Source organism: Aristolochia californica, unplaced genomic scaffold (genome assembly GCF_029961685.1).
Source record: "Aristolochia californica isolate CCGP_79_NKW_82.1479 unplaced genomic scaffold, dmAriCali1.0.hap1 SCAF_12, whole genome shotgun sequence".
NCBI classification, from domain to species: domain Eukaryota; kingdom Viridiplantae; phylum Streptophyta; class Magnoliopsida; order Piperales; family Aristolochiaceae; genus Aristolochia; species Aristolochia californica.
The window spans coordinates 15,008,666-15,026,392 of NW_027181793.1; the positions used below are offsets into that span (position 1 = coordinate 15,008,666).

The 17,727-nt window shown below is 41.0% G+C and overlaps 1 protein-coding gene and 1 pseudogene across 1 annotated transcript; both read left to right on the top strand.

Moving 5' to 3' along the window:
- Positions 1 to 8,423: 8,423 nt before the first annotated feature.
- On the top strand, positions 8,424 to 10,545 carry LOC137946096 (protein disulfide-isomerase-like). The gene is made up of 2 exons (XM_068792278.1): positions 8,424 to 8,999; positions 9,162 to 10,545. Exon 2 carries the CDS (start codon positions 9,328 to 9,330, stop codon positions 10,396 to 10,398), a length of 1,071 nt encoding a protein of 356 aa, XP_068648379.1. The 5' UTR covers positions 8,424 to 8,999; positions 9,162 to 9,327; the 3' UTR covers positions 10,399 to 10,545.
- Positions 10,402 to 11,786, top strand: LOC137946596 (AUGMIN subunit 8-like; annotated as a pseudogene).
- The last annotated feature ends 5,941 nt before the right edge of the window (positions 11,787 to 17,727 follow it).

Consider the following 17,727-nt stretch of genomic DNA (forward strand, 5'->3'; position numbering starts at 1 on the left):
GTATCGGGTTGGACACCAATGTAAATGATTGTTTTGGCTCAAGGTGGAGGATTCAGAGGATCCAGAGGAGCCAGAGGATATTATCGAGGAGGAACCACCAGAGATATCCTTGCATGCTATTACGGGGCAGAAATCGCCTACTACAATGCAAGTCCGAGCTCATGTCATCGATCGAGAACTGGTGGGACTAGTCGACTTGGGGAGTACACACAATTTTTTGAGTTTGACAGCCGCACAACATCTCCAGCTCTAGATACACACTCATCCGACAACGACCATCTCAGTGGCCAATGGCAAGAAGGTCCCTAGCTATGGGATTAATAAGTCGGTTGAGGAGCACTTGGCACACTTGAGGATTTTTTTCGACTTGTTAAGAGCACATTAGCTCTATTTGAAACATTCCAAGTGTTCTTTTGCGGCTTCACATGTAGGGTATTTGGGACACATTATCTCACATGAGGGGGTTACGGTGGATCCCGAGAACATCTGAGCTATTCACGAGTGGCCGCAACCACAATCGTGTTCTGCATTACGGGGCTTTTTGGTCTTGAGGGCTACTACCGCAAATTTATTCAGAACTATGGGCTAGTGGCAGCACAATTGACGAGTCTACTCAAGAAAAATTCCTTTATTTGGAATGAGGGGGCCACCACGTCGTTTGTTGCACTCAAAGCTGCCCTCGCATCCGCGCCAGTATTAAAACTTCCCAACTTTGACGAATTGTTCATGGTAGAGTGCGACGCTTCAAGCGTGGGCATTGGGACCGTTTTACAGCAGTTGGGCCATCCTATTGCTTATTTTAGCGTACAGTTGGCAGTCCATCATCACAAGCTGGCAACCTATGAGCGCGAATTGATTGGGTTGGCCAAAGCGGTCCAACATTGGAGGCCTTATCTCTGGGGCCAGGCTTTTCTCATACGCATTGATCACTACAACCTTAAATTCTTACTAGAACATCATTTGACGACGTCGCCACAGCAGCATTGAATCAGTAAGTTGTTGGGGTTTAACTTCTCAATGGAGTATCATGCAGGGAGATTAAATAAGGTGGAAGATGCCTTGTCACGGTGTTTTGAAGATCAGCAGTCGGTCTATTCTATCACCCAACCAAGATTTCTCATTCTGGACGTGGTGCGAGACGCACATGCCACTAACCCTGCACTGTAGGAACTACATCAGAAGATCTCAGAAGGGACAATGAATTTGAAGTGGTCCATCCAGGATTCACTTATTTATTAGAAGCAGTGGATTTTCCTTCCACCTGAGTCCGAGTTGATTCCAGCTATTCTCTCGGCCTACCATGACAGTACATACGAGGGGATCCAGGAGACCTTGCATAGAATTGATTTTTACTGGCAAGCCATGAAACCCTCTATTGCAACTTATGTGGGCAACTGCCAGGTATGCTAGCGCAACAAAGCCAAGCACTTGAGTCCAGCCGGTCTTCGCCAGCCTCTGGCCCTTCCTACGCAGGTTTGGGCTGATATTTCAATGGATTTTGTGGAAGGCCTACCCCTGTACGCCGACAAATCCGTACTATTCATAGTGGTTGATAGATTTTCCAAGTATGAACATTTTATACCAACGGCTCATCCGTATACAGCAACACGGGTTGCTCAGACTTTCCTGGAGCAGATAGTTCGCTTACATGGCATTCCAGAATCCATTGTGAATGACAGAGATGCAGTTTTCACGAGCACCTTTTGGACGAAACTGTTTCGTTTGAGTGGGACAAAATTGAAGTTCTCCTCCGCCTATCATCCACAGATAGATGGGCAAACTGAGGTGGTGAACCACACCATCGAGATGTATCTACGGTGCTTGGTGGGGGATCGTCTGCGGCAATGGGTTCAATGGCTTCCATGGGCCGAATACTGTTACAACACTTTGTTCCACTATGCCTTGCAATCCACTCCTTTCCAGGTTATATATGGCCGGGATCCACCTCACCTTCTCTCGTACAACCCAGGGTCCACCCATGTGGATGCGATTGATCAGGCACTCATAGACCAGGATCTGCTCCTCCAGAATATCACAGAACAGCTACGATGTGCCCAAGCTCGGATGAAGGATGTATACGATAGGCGTCACTGTGAGGTCTCTTTTGAGGTTGGGGAGTTTGTGTGGCTATGGCTCCAGCCCTACCGTCAACAGTTTCTTGTGGGACCTCCACGTCATAAGCTCTCACCCAGATTTTTTGGGCCGTTTCCCATTCTTCGAAGTGTGGGACCAGTCGCCTATCAACTCAAATTATCGGACACAGCCAGAATTCACGATGTGTTTCATGTCTCTCTTTTGAAGCCGCATTCTGGAGCACAGCCCACATCCACTCCATTCCTACCAACGGTTGATAATGGCAAGGTTATTCTTAACCTAGCTGCGGTGTTACATGCACGACTGACCAATGACCATTGGGAGATTCTCTTTTAGGGTCAGACACTGACCCCGACACTGCAACATGGGAACGTGTGGACATCTTCAAACAAGTCTACCCTGTTTTTGAGCTTGAGGACAAACTCTTTCTCCATGGGGAGGCAGATGTTGTGGACTCAATAGCACACCGAGTCACACAACAAAGAAGACAACAACAACTCACTCAATAGGATTTAATTCTTATATTTCTTTGAGTAGGATTTATTTCTTATATTGATTTAAGTAGGAGTTGTTTCTAATTACTTTATATGTAAGGGCATTATGGGGAATTATTGTAACCCTAACCCTAAAACTCCTTGACGTGACCTATTTAAGGTAAAGGTTTGAATGAAATAGGGAAGCTTTGAGAATTTAGAATAACCTAGTTTAAACAGGTTGAGATCACCTCTTGATCTCGAGTTTAGGGTTTACTCCAAAAATCCAACCTATCCTTCACCCCCCATTGCCATCCATCTTCACCCAAATTCATCCCTCATCATCCATACTAAGAAGAGGAGCTTCCTGCCTCTTTTCCAAGCCCAAAGAGAGGGTTCTCCCTCTTCATCAACGTCAGTAACCATCAAGGGGTCTAACCCTCTTGATGAGCAGCAAGTGGAGAATTTTTTGGTCATTCACGTGAAGGAGCTTAATTGTTGTTCCTAGCTTGAAGCCAGCAAGGAAAGAGAGGATAATCATTCATGCACATGGGCCAAGGCTTGCTACAAGCCAGGTGTGCATAGCTTGACGTGTTACAACCAAATCAGGGTTGAAACCTTGATTTCCGTGAGAAGAAAAATGTATTCTCCTTACTTTATTTTGGTCAACATTGATCTATTAATTTCATATAACTATCAATCAATATATTGCATTCATCAAGAGTCTTGTCCACATGAGGGAAAACCAGCAAGGAAGAGTTTTTTTACCCTCATACCGAGTCCAGCAACTCAGTACCAGTGCTGGATTCACAAATCCCACGCCGTGTTACTCGATCCATGACCCGGGACCGTAACAGTCATACTTACGAAGATCACTTTATTTACCTCATTTCCACCTATTGACGTGGGTGAATGTAGAAGTTAAGACCCCATGAGAATAACTCTAGGTTAACATGAAAGAAGAAGGAGAGAAGATAGAGAAGAGGGAGAAAGGAGAAGGATGTTAGAGAGGAGAGTTTGGATTAAGGGAAGGAGAGAATGTGTCATGGGAGAAGAGAGGGTAGCTGGACATTTTCTCGAAGAGAGGAAAAGGTTCGAATGCCTTACCTCTTAGCCAATGCTCTTATTTATAGTGTTACAAAGCCCTTAGGGTTACATCTCAATAGATTAAAAGACATACTAAGACAATGTATTTACATTTTCAAGCCATCCTTATGGAATATACCATAAATAACCACTTTGCCACTCCTTTGATGTGTGGGCTTCTAGCCTTTAGCTTGTGGGCTTGATCCCATCTTCCAACACTCTCCCTCATGCTAGTGGAGAAAATACATGGTAAATACTTAGCTTGACACCTATATAAGATAGAATTTTGGATGTTACCGGTTTGGTAAGGATATCAGCTAATTGCTCTTGAAATGAAACATACTTAAGAGAAATTGTTCCTGCTTGAAACTTTTCCCTTATAAAATGACAATCCACTTCAATATGTTTGGTTCTTTGATGAAAGACTGGATTTGAAGTGATGTGAATAGCTGCTTTATTATCACAATGTAGGCCCATAGAGCCTCCTTTATAAAATCCCAATTTGGTAAGAAGAGTCTTTATCCATAAAAGTTCACTTATAGTGTGGGCCATAGCGTAGTATTCTGGTTCAGCACTAGATCTTACAACCACATTTTGCTTTTTGTTTTTCCATGTGACCAAGTTCCCCCCAACAAGGGTACAATACCCAGACGTAGATTTTCTATCATCGGGTAATCCAACCCAATTTGCATCTAAGAAGCCTTCTATATTGAAGTGACCATGTTGTTTATATAGCAATCCTCTTCCTGAAGCACCTTTTAAGTATAGTAGTATTCTCTCCAACGCTTGCCAGTGAGTAATTTGTGGTTTGTGCATGAATTGGCTTACCACACTCAGAACATATGATATATCTGGCCTGGTTACCATGAGATAGATAAATTTTCCCACAAGTCTTTGATATTTGCCAATGTCAACATCTTCTCCAGTTGTGGCACACAATTTTTCATTCGCATCCATAGGTGTATCAATTGGTCTACAACCCCTTCATTCTTGTTTCTTCAAGAAGATCCAAGACGTATTTTCTTTGAGACAATACTATTGGAAGATAAGATCAAGCCCAAACGACCAAGGAAGGCCCACATATGTAAGATTATTATAAGATGGGCCACATGACCAAGGAAGGCCCACAAGATGGGCCCAAGCCCATAAAAAGTAGGACCCACAATGATTACCAAGAGCTAGTATCCTTATCACATCAGTTGGAAGATCAAGAAGGACTCACAAAAGTATCTTTATATTAGGGTCACGACCAAGAAGAGTTTTAGTTTAAGTTATATTTGTCTTTTATCAATATTGAGTTACCTAATTATGTTAGGACTTACCTTAAGTGTTAGAGTTTGGGTGTAATTGGGACAAGGGTAGTTTTATTGTAATTGGACTCTACTACCTTCCTCTATTATAAATAGAGGTTCATGTACTCTGATTACAACAAGTTATTGAAGTCAATGTAGTATTTTCACTTTTCCATAAATCAACAAATACTATTCCATTATTTGACTGAAGAACTTCTATACCCAAAAAATATTTGAGCTTACCCAAATCTTTAGTCTTGAACTCTTTACATATCATATTCTTCACTTCTTGTATACTATGAGCATCATTTCCAGTCAAGATAATGTCATCAACATACACGACCCGGCATACAGACTCCCCCTCAATCACATATCCTGGTGGTTGGACCATATAAGTTTCTTCGTGTACATCACTATTTAAAAATGCATTTTTTATATCGAGCTGATATACTAGCCTAGATGAGTTAGGAGCAATAGAGAGGATGAAACGTATCAAGTTCAGTTTTGTAACTGGAGAGAAAGTCTCTTCATAATCTATCCCATAGCACTGAGTATAACCTTTTGCTGGCGAGCAACCGACCCATCTGGGTTGTGTTTCACCGAAAAAACCCATCTGTAACCAACCGGCCTTTTTTCCTTTTGGGAGCGATGCCAATGTCCATGTTTGATTTTCATATAATGCATGCATTTCTTCATCCATAGCCATCTTCCATCCTGGATGCTTCAGGGTCTCCTGATAGGATTGAGGTATGGAAACAAATGAAAGAGAAGCAAGAAACTGAACACACTCAGAAGATAAGCAATAAGAAGACATAAAATTGGCAATTGGATGAGACATAGTACAAGAACGGGTTTCCTTTTGTAATGCAATAGGCCGATTATCAAATTCAGGGCCAAACATAGGAGGAAGAGAAAGACTTACCTCAGGTGGATTGGACAACTCCACAGGTGAGGGGACAACCGGTGCTTCAGGCGGTTGAGTAATATCTTCATTAAATGGCACAAGCGGGTATGGAGTGGTAGGAGGAAATGTAAACCTTGGAGGAGCCTTATGTGAGGAGTAGAAGAAAATATCTTCAAAGAAAGTCACATCCCGAGATACCATCAACCTCTGAAGTGTAGGATTATAAAAAATATATCCTTTATGAGTTTGAGAATATCCCAAAAAAGTACACCTCAGAGACTGAGGATAAAGTTTACTTTTATGTGGTGAAGTATCATGAACAAAACATGTGCAACCAAATACTTTAAGAGGAAGAGAAAATGGATCTTCACCATGAAACAAAACAAAATACGGAGTTTGATTTCTATGTACTAATGAAGGTAACCTATTGATGAGAAAGCATGTTGTAAGAATAGCATGAGGCCAATACAAGTAAGGTACCTTCATGGAGTAGAAGAGGCCCCAAGCAACTTCAAGGAGGTGACGATTCTTTCTTTCAGCAACACCATTTTTTTGAAGGGTATAAGCACATGATGTTTGATGAAGAAGCCCATTACCCTAACAAAATGATTTAAAATCATTAGACAAATATTCCTTAGCATTATCGGATCCAAGGATTTGACTTTTTTTTCCAAATTGCGTTAGAACCATTGCATGAAAGTTTTTAAAAATAGAAAGAATTTCTTATCATTCTTTAAAAAAAACAACCATGTCACTTGGGTAAAATCATCCACAAAAGTAACAAAATATTGAACCTGAGAAATGTTAGAGACCTTTAAATGGCCTCATACATTAGAATGTATTAATACAAACGGAGTAGTACTAGTAGTTGTAAGATGAGGAGAATATGTACTCCTAACATGCTTACTTAATTGACATGCCTCACAATTAAAATTAGACAAAGATTTACGAGATGGAACTAAAGAACGAAGTGACGAGGTAGATGGATGATCAAGCCGGTTGTGCCACAGTTGAGCCTTCGATGTAGTAGATGAAATAGCAGTTACTGGTGGAAGAATAAAATAGTATAAACACCATTTTTCATGGCCGCCACCAATCACCTATTTCGTAGTTTGATCCTGAAATATACATGAAGATGGTGAGAAGGTGACAGAACAATGCAATTGTTTGATTAATTGACTAATGAAGAGCAAATTTAATGGAAATTGAGGAAAAAATAACACATCTTGGAGAGGAATAAACGCGGTAAGAGAGGAGGAACCCTTGCCAAGCACCCTTGGTTTGGGAACCATTAGCAATAGTGACCAATTTATGAATGAAGCATGTGTTTCTTACCTGACAAGGGTTCGGAAGCCTCAGAGTCAATGATCCAAGAGGAAGGGGTTGCAGTGGAAAAAAACATACCTAAGGCAATGGTAGTGGAAGCAGTAGGGCCTGGTGGAATAGAGAAGTGATCCAATAAGGATTTCCGCTTCTGAATTATAGTATAGTCTTCCGTAGAAATAGTCACATTCCCGGAATGAGAATCAGTCCTATCCTCCTTTTTCTCAACATTAATTGATGTTGGATTGGCAGTCACCCAATCAGGCTTACCATGGAGTTTCCAGCATGAATCCACAAGGTGGTTCTAACCACCACAATAAGTGCACAATCGAGGCTCAGTGCAGGAATGGGTCGGACTCGTTCGACCACCTCTATTGTGGCCTCCTCTTTTATTTCTGCCGCATCCTAGAAATGGGGATGATGTACCCCGATTACCAGAGAACATAGTTGATGGAGCATCAATCAGAGAAGGAGGAGATGGAGCAAGAATCCGTAACAACATAACACTAATGTCATCAAAAGAGGGAAGGGCAGAGGAACTAAGAAGTTGAGTCTTAGCCACCTCTAGATACGACTTAATATTGGTAAGGAAAATAGCCGGTGTGTTATGAACACAATAACATTATTATTTTATGGTTTTTATTTAATTTACTTTATTTATTTCAGTTTTAGGTCACAGGGTTATTTTAGGAATATTTTATTTATAGGGGTATTTTTGTAATATTTTATCTTAAACCCTAACAGGGTGAACCCTATTTAAGGGGTAAGAGTAATGAGAAAAGCAAACATTGAGAATTAAGTTAAATCTAGTGTAAACAGGCTTAGAGTTCTCCTCAACGAGTTTTAGGGTTTTCAAGCTTCCTTTTGGCTTGATCTTTGTTCTCCATGTCTCCCTACAATTCCACCATGACTTTCTAAAATTCCCCATGGCCGCACCGGAACATCAACAACAAATCTTTGTGTCAGATTCGGGACCGTAACAACTGGTATCAGAGCTGGAACACAATAGGTTATTCCCCAGAAGAATGGATGGCGATGCACAGAGAAATATCCCTAGAAGAATGGATGGCGATGCACAAAGAAATTAGAGAAATGCAGTGGATTGGCATTGAAGAGAAAAAATATGGGAATGGCGTGCAACCTACGTGAAAAATTTTCTTGCGGGGAAGCAACTAGCTCCCGCAGAAAAGGTTACACGACCTCAAATATCCAACCATGAAATATACGCACAAGAGGTAGCAGAAGCTATCTCGGACGGCCAGAACGGCCAATGGCAAAAAAATTCAAAGATTTTGTCTTCTTTACCTGCCGTCGTCCCTGCAGAAGAGGTAGACGCTATTTGAGACGAGCAGAAAGGCCATGCCTCGGAAACTTTCAAAATTTCCCTACAGGGAGATCCAAAGCCGCACAACGGGGACCAAGATTTGGGGCATTCGACAGGGTTTTCTGCCCAAATGTAGTCGGTGGGGGAAGATACTGGTGCGACCCAAAATCTGACTACGGGGGCCTCAAAAATCTCCAAGAAGGACCCTGGAAATCCAAAATCGGAGGGGTATGCGGCCACAATCTCGTCGGTCAAAGCTGATTTGGATTCGCCCTCCCAAAATCCATTATCACGGCGTTCAGAAGGTCGGTTCTTCACCGTCAACAGGGAAAACTCCCAAACGGCGAAGCCCCAAAGGGCTGTCCTTTGCCATCGAACACGGAGGAGGCTCCGTCGACGCCATCGGAAACAACTCTGGTGGGATTGGACTTCCGGCGACCACCTCCCACCCGCAATCTACCTCTCGACAGAACAGAGGGAACCCAATTTCCAAATTGGGTGGGGTAAGTTTCGACAACCTCATTTTTGCATTCAATTTTGCGGTAAGATGAAAAAATTCATGCAGGTGTGTGATGAAGTCTCTGCAATGCAAGAGAATTTTTTTTTGGGGATTCCGGGAAGGAAAATACAAATTGAATGGAGGCTGTTTTATTTTTCTGTTGCAGTGAACCTCAGTGTGTCTCAGAAAAAAATTTGGGGGGACTTTGTTTTTCTGTTGAAGAGCACAGTCATTGTGTGTGGGTTCGTTGCTCATTGGATGCCAAACACCTTCCACAAGGAGATTCAACAGTAAAAGGGCCTCTTGTTAGGCTATTTAAGCCATTTGATGAAATGTTTGTTGATTATCCGGATTTTCACGTAGATGCTTTGGAAAAATTTGTTGAGGAAGCTACTGTTCCTATTGTGAATTTGTTTAACAAAGACCCCACCAATCACCCTTTCGTCATAAAATTCTTCAATAATCCTCTTGCAAAGGCTATGATGTTCATACATTTCGATGCTGAGAATTTTGAAGCATTCAAATTGGAGTATCATACAGTTGCTTCTAACAACAGTGGAAATGGCATAGGCTGTCTTTTAGGTGATGTTGCAGCAGCCCAAGGTGCCTTCCAGTATTTTGGCCGTAAGGAAGACCAGGTGCCTCTCATTATCATACAACAAGAAGAGGGCCAGATATTCTTCAAAGCCAAGTTGAAACCTGACCACATTGCTTCTGGGTTGGAAGCATACACGGAAGGTAAACTTGAACCATTCCAAAAGTCAAAGCCTATTCCAGAATTTAATAGTGAACTAGTCAAATTTTTTGTTGCTGATAGCCTCCTAGAGAGGGTTCTCAACTCTTGGAAAAATGTTTTGTTGGAGAGAAGGGAACCTGTATCTAATGTTAAGGATGCATTTGTGCTGTATGGTTCTACTATTAGCGCTGAAACTACTACTGGGTCTGCTGCTATTCTCGTGTTCGATTTCTTGTGGTATGAACCTTCTAGTGAGAGAATCGAAAATATGGCAGCAGCTCAAAGGGCAAGAGATTTTCATCTCGGCTGGGTTCTGGAACCAAACAGATTTGGTCACTACCCCAGATCAATGGAACTAATTGTCGAAGAGTGGGCCCAACAAATTTGTTGGGCGAAATCAGATTGGAAAAATGATGACGGCATGTCAGGTGATTGGGTGCACACTTCTGGAACATGGAGTGGTGATCCCAATGATAAAGGCATCAAAACTTCTCCAGACTACAGATTTTTTGCTATCTCTTCACAGTTTCTTGAGATCTCTAACAAAGACAAGACCTTGGTCTTTCAGTTTTCTGTTACACATGAGCAAAAGCTTGATTGTGGTGGTGGGTACATGAAGTTGCTAAGCAGATTGAATGGTAAAGTTGGTGCGAGTGCCCTAACCTGAAGCATGGATCTCTCTGATAGAGCTTCCAAGAATGCTTTGTCATTTTCAATGTGAGGGCCTTCACCAATCAGGAGACCAGTTGCCTCCTATACTACAATCAGAAACTTACAGAAGTCTTGCTGGGAGGTATCAAGGCAGCTTTGGAAGGATGTAGAAGAATTGAATACGAAAGTTATTCCATTGGTGATCCGTTCTCAAGAACATGCAAGCCACACAAGTTCCTTCCATTAGGTTCATCAGAACTGAAATCTTCAATAATTCGGGCAACTCACACCCAATCTTCTCAACTTCCTGTAATTTGTCATCCTCCTTCGCCAACTACGGTCTCATTAACAGCTCCTACCATCTCTAGAGGCAACCTGAGCCCATGTACGACAAGGCCGTCCTTACCATTTACTTTAGCAAACTCCACAGTTGGTCAATCCATCAGTTCAGCATCTGTTTTAAACTTTTCAGCTGTTGTTCTGAAAGGAAAAAGGGGGTCCAACCACATTGAAGATGCTCATCTGATGAGGTTATTGTACAACAGATACTTGCAATGGTGATTTGTTAATGAAGGTGCAGACAGAACATTGACTATCCAGAGACTAATGGCAGAGGATCTTCTCTATAACGTGTGGAATGCTATTTCAGAACTACGAGATTCTGTCACCATGAAGAGGATCACCCTCCAGCAACTCAGGTGGGATATGAAGCTAGATTCACTACTTCTAGAACAAATAACCTACCTTGATGATTGGGCTGTAATGGATAGAGAGCATTCATTGTCTTTGGCTAGGGCTACTGACCCATGGGAAGCATGCACTCTCCACCTTCCTGTCACTGATGGGGTGAGGGCAGGTGTACAGATAGTGAAGGATTCAATTAGTTCAGCTGTTGATGTTATGCAAGCCATGGGTTCCTCAATGTATCATTTACTGTCAAGGGTAGAGGAGATGAATTCTCTGGTGTCAGAACTTGCTACCGTAGCAGCACTGGAGAGAGTCATGCTTGACGAATGTGGAGACCTATTAGCTTCAATAGTAGCAATGCAACCACCGAATGCTTGTTTACCGGCCAGAGAAATCAAGTATGTACACGAGAATTATTGCGCATGGATGGAGACATCGACACAGGCAAGCAGACCTACCTTCGAGCTTGAGGACAAGCTCGTTCTTCTAGGGGGTGTAATGTTATGAACACAATAACATTATTATTTTATTTTTTTCTTTAATTTACTTTATTTATTTCAGTTTTAGGCCATAGGGGTATTTTTGGAATATTTTATTTATAGGGGTATTTTTGGAATATTTTATTTATAGAGATATTTTTGTAATATTTTATCTTAAACCCTAACAGGGTGAACCCTATTTAATGGGTAAGAGTAATAAGAAAAGCAAGCATTGAGAATTGGGTTAAATCTAGTGTAAACAGGCTTAGAGTTCTCCTCAACAAACTCTAGGGTTTTCAAGCTTCCTTTTGGCTTGATCTTCGTTCTCCGTGTCTGCCTACAATTCCACCATGTCTTTCTACAATTCCCCATGGCCGAACCGAAACGTCAACAACGAATCTTTGTATCAGATTCGGGACCATAACACGGTGCCAGAGCCTCGCGCTGTTTTTCTTGGACATCAATGTCGATAGAGTATGGTTGAGAAACTTTCCATTCTTGGAGAAGGCCACGAAATCGGGCCAGAAACTCATGAATATTATCTCCTTGTTTGGTAGCCAACATACTTTGGAAAACATCATATACTCTTTGCAAGGAGGTGGTACTAGAATAGAGCTTAACACATGTATCCCAAATATCCCTGGAAGTTTTCAAGTGGACCGCATTGTTAGCAACATGTTCTTCCATGCTATTAATAAGCCAATTGATAACCATGTTATCATTTTTTACCCATTTATGGTAGACTTCATCTTCTTCATCAATCAGAGGAGGGATTTTGATAACATGACTGAGAAGGTCACGAGTAAGAGAACCCTTTGTATCGATTGTGACCAGCTGAGGTAATTGGAAAGACCTCTTAGTGGAATTTTAGTAATTCGAAGTATGTCACTCTTGTTACTCATATGTTCACTCTCCATGTTGATGCAAATCAACTAGTAGGTCAATTGTCAAAGGGGCTCAAATAACAATTACACAACATAATTTGAAGCACTCGTAGACCAAATTGACCACCAAAACTAAGTAGAGAATATTTTCATGAGAATAAGCACCAAACCATGGAAAATTGGTGCTTTGTCAAGTGATAACAAGAACCAGCCACTACTCAACTTCTCTTATATTTATCAAAAAAATATAGAGAAGAGAATATATGCAACTCTTATCCTTAATCCAAACTCGCCCACAAAGCCGAGAGCAACTTTAGACAAGGCCGTTCTTGGAAAACCGAGAGCAATTTCTTGGCAAAATAAATTCCAACTCATGGGAATACTTCAACACAGAAAAAGATTCAATTGTTGAAGTTCAAAAGCAAACACACTCCCATGAGTAATATTAGATTATACAATTGACAACAACATATTCTCGAATCCCATAACAACAATGTTGGATTCCCGTTACATAAAGGTAACTGAATCCAAATAACAAACCAAAAAAAACAGCGGTTGATCAATCATGTAATTTTGCTACAAGATGATCAAGACTACAATATCCTTTTAGTCATACAAGATAGATCTTCACAATTTTTATGAAGATTATCTTTCCTTGACGTGAATCAAGAATTCAAGATGAGGGAAAAAAATTGAAATCGTAAAGAGAGAATATGCAAAAAAAAAATAGATTTTACCTATCTCTTCATGGCATAACTCCTTCTATACACAACTTCTTGAATGGATGACTTAACTACTTGAATAGGGATCCTAACCTCCAAGCTCTAGTACCATGTAGAAGTTAGGACCCCATGAGAATAACTCTAGGTTAATGTGGAAGAAGAAGGAGAGAAGAGAGAGAAAAAGGAGAAAGGAAAAGGACGTTAGAGAGGAGAGTTTGGATTAAGGGAAGGAGAGAATGCGTCAAGGGAGAAGAGAGGGTGGCTGGACTTTTTCTCAAAGAGAGGAAATGGCTTGAATGCCTTACCTCTTAGCCAATGCTCTTATTTATAGTGTTACAAAGCCCTTAGGGTTACAACTCAATAGATTAAAAGACATACTAAGACAATGTATTTAAATCTTCAAGTCTTCCTTATGGAACATACCATAAATAACCACTTTACCACTCCTTTGACGTGTGGGCTAGAGCATTGAGCTTGTGGGCTTGAGCCCATCTTCCAACAGTGAGAAGTTTATCTTTTTTACCAATTGTGCCACCCTTCACATGGGTGCCTTCTAACATGCCCATTCCATGTTCCTACGGATGGTAGACATAGTGAAATTTGTTAGGGAAAGTGACCTCCCCTTTGGACAGAATATCACCATAACCTTAGAGTGCCAATGTTGCCCATGAATAGGAAGATATCTGTGCACTCACCAAGAAGATGCCTATTGGTGAACTAAAGGTGAGCAAATGGGTGTCCAAGCACTCCAAGGGGAAAAATTGAATAATATTTCTCAGGGGACGAGCTCAATCCTTACCAAAACCAAGAGGATCAGTATCAAGTTCTAAAGAGAAAGAAAAATACCAATTCCTCTACCTTCAATTACCACACGTGAGTTGAGGATGACAAACCGATATGAAGGAAAAACCACTCACATTAAATCTTCTCAAGTCAAGCTCAATGAAGGCCAAGACAAGATTCAAAACCTCTTTCACTTCGTAATCGACTACCTCCCTTGCATCAACCACTTCTGACCTAGCATTAGCATTCAGTTTGGCTAACATCTTTTTTACCTAAGTTGACCTTTTTTTTTGGTACTTGATATATATGTGTTAAGATGGTCATATTTTGTTTTGCCTTCAATTGTACACACTTTTGAAATATGAATGCAAGGCATTGAACTAAATCCTTGTGTGCATTTATTTTCTTCCTTATTCTCCAAACTTTTGGATATACAACCAAAAGGGGATGAGCAAGACTAAACTTTAAATCAACATCAAACATATATGCACATATTCAGAGGGGGCATATTTCTAAAACTTATAAAATTTTGATTTCTAGTGTCTAGGTTTTGTCATCATAAAAAGGAGGAGATTGTTAACGTAGCTTGCTCTTTATCCATATTTTGATGATAAAAAAAACTTAACTGCATTTGTGTTAATATCTGAAAATCAAGCACTTCAGATGCAACTCCTTCAAGAGACACAAGATCAAGTTCTATACAAAAGAATCGAAATAATTCAATTCCAGACCTTGAGCTATATGACATATCAAGTCATCTTGAAGAAGTAACCATGCACAAAAATTGAAGACTTGAAGACTAAAGTCAAAGTCGTTTCAGAAATATCTCAAGAACTCTAACAATATAAGAGGACAATTGCCAAACTTCAATCCCGAGTACACAAGAGCATTGGAACTTTAGGGAATAAATTTCTACTAATACCATGTTTAAATGATGCCTATAACTTTTTAAACATACTAAACCCTCAATCTTGTATTTTTTTTTTTTAAAAAACTTAAAATCACACTTGAGCATAAGGCGTGATTGATCACCCTACTTCAGAAAAATCGATCATATAAAATACAATGTGGCAGCGTTTATATTGCATGATTGATCATCTTGTTTGGCATCATTGATCATCTAAAATGCTGCTAGTTCTGCCTATAAATCATGATTAATCCATACCTTATGGAATGATCAATCATACATAATGTTGAATTTATGGAAATGAGAAATACTTCCTTGACATGATATAATCAAAGTATATGAACCTCTATTTATAATAGAGGAAGGTAGTAGAGTCCAATTAAAAATAAACTACCTTTGTCCTAATTACACCCAAATTCTAACACTTAAAGATAAGTCCAAGCATAATTAAATAACCCAATAAAAATAAAAGACTAACATGACTAAAACACCTTTAAACTGAAACTCCTCTATGAGACCTGCTTTCATAATAATTGTGGCTTTGTTAGAATTCTTATTGTGTAAGACTTCTTATGCCACCTCACGTGATCATGGTGGGTTCCATATCTTATGGGCTTGGGCCCATCTTCCAACACTCTTGGATATGTGGGCCTTTATTGGTCTTATGGGTTTGGGCATATCTTCCAATACACTGGATATGTGTGTTATGGTCCATAGCCATGGATATAGTAACTCGGCGAGGTAATTGTGAATCCAGCAATATATTAGGGTTCTTGACCAAGATAATGGATCAAAAACTCCCTTTTCTCTTGTTGTGATCGTGATGCTTGAAAAGAAGTTTCCGTTTCTTGATCCTCTACGGAAATAAAAGAGTTAACTTGCTGTTCTTGATCAGGAAGGGTGAAACCCTTTTTGAGGTTCATGGAAATGAGGGTAGGAACCCTCTAGGATGATTGTTGCTACCCATGTACGGAAGATTAGGACTTTCCCAATACTCCTTCACTCGGTTTAAACTAAAGCTCCTCCTTGGAGGTGCTGCTCGAGTATGGGATCAAACCCTATCTTCTCTTGCTCAGAATTAGAGAATTTTCTTCCCTCTTACTGCTGTATACGTGAGGAGGCTAAAGCCCTCCTTTGAACTCAGAAAAGAGTAATTAAACTCTCTTCCTCCTTTTCATCTCAAATACTCTTACTACAAACAGAATTTAAGAAGAAAAGGAGGCAAGATCAAATCAAGAACATACCTTGGAGCTCATCATGGAGACCTCCCAACCCTAGAGCTCGTCGAGGAGAACTCCCAATTCTGTTTAACCTAATTCCAGACTTGTCTATTTTTGATTTACTTACCCTTTAAATAGGGTTTTGACGTCATAAGTGTTTTAGGGCTTAAAATACCAATTCTGCCCCTACGTCCTTGCTCATTACATAATTAATGAAAAATTAAACTGAAAGCAATATAAATTATGAAAGTTTAACTTGTGAACTCAATGAGTCATTGCCTCCTCCTTTGTGTGACTCGATGTGCTATTGTGTCCATAACATCTGCCTCCCCTTGGAGAAAGAGCTTGTCCACAAGCTCGTAAGCTGGGTAGACTTATTTGAAGTTGTTGAGCCGCTCCCATGTAGCTGCTTCAAGTTCTGTATCCGTCCACTGAACTAGAATCTCCCACTGGTCTTCGACCAAACGGGCGTGTAACACCATGGAGGGGGTCAGGATGACATGTCCATTGTCCAATGGAGGTAGGAACAGAATGGAAGTAGGCGGAGACCCCGTATATGGTTTCAGTAGGGAGACATGAAACACATCGTGCATCCAAGCCGTGGCTGACAGTTGAAGTTGATAGGCCACCTTTCCCACATGCCAAATAACCGGAAAGGCCCAAAATACTTGGAGGAGAGCTTGTGATGCGATGGGGCCACAATGGATTGCTGGCGGTATGGTTCTAGGCATAACCAAACATAGTCCCCGACTCATATGAGACATGTCGATGTCCCTTGTTGTAGGTACCCCCATGTGATCCTGAGCCCGTTGTAGGTGGTCTGTAATAGTTTGTAATACCTGGTCTCGATCCATGAGGGCCTGATCAATGGCGTCCACACGGGTGGAGCCTCTAGCATAAGAGAGAAGGTGAGGGGGTTCCCGACCATAAGGAACCCTGAAAGGAGAGGATTGCAACACGGAGTGGAACAAAGTATTGTAATAGTATTCAGCCCATGGTAGTCATTGAACCCATTGCTTCGGACGATCTCCCATGAAGCATTGTAGATACATTTCAATGGTGCGATTAACCACCTCAGTTTGGCCATCTGACTGAGGGTGATACGCCGATGAGAACTTCAATTTAGTGCCGCGCAAATGAAAAAAGTTCCCTCTAGAAAGTGCTCTTGAATGCCGCATCCCGATCACTGACAATAGATTCTGGTATGCCATGTAATCGTACAATATGCTGAAGAAAAGTTTGTGCCACTTGTGATGCTGTATATGGATGAGCCATCAGAATAAAATGGGCATACTTGGAAAACCGATCCACCACCACAAATAAAACTGACTTCCCAACTGATAGTGGAAGACTCTCAACAAAGTCCATGGAAATATCGTCCCATACCTAGGTAGGGTGGGAGAGAGGCTGGAGAAGACCTGCTGGACTCAAATGATTGGTTTTATTGCGTTGACATACCTGGCATACTAAAAGATATTTTGCAACGGGACTCTTCATAGTCTGCCAATAAAAATCAGCCCGAACGCGTAGCAAAGTTTTTTGAGTCTCTTCATGTGTACTTTTATGATAAGCCGAGAGAATGGCTGGAATCAACTCAGACGTGAGGGGTAGGTAAATCCTCTAGTTGTAACAAATAAGTGAATCCTGGATGGACCGCTTAGAA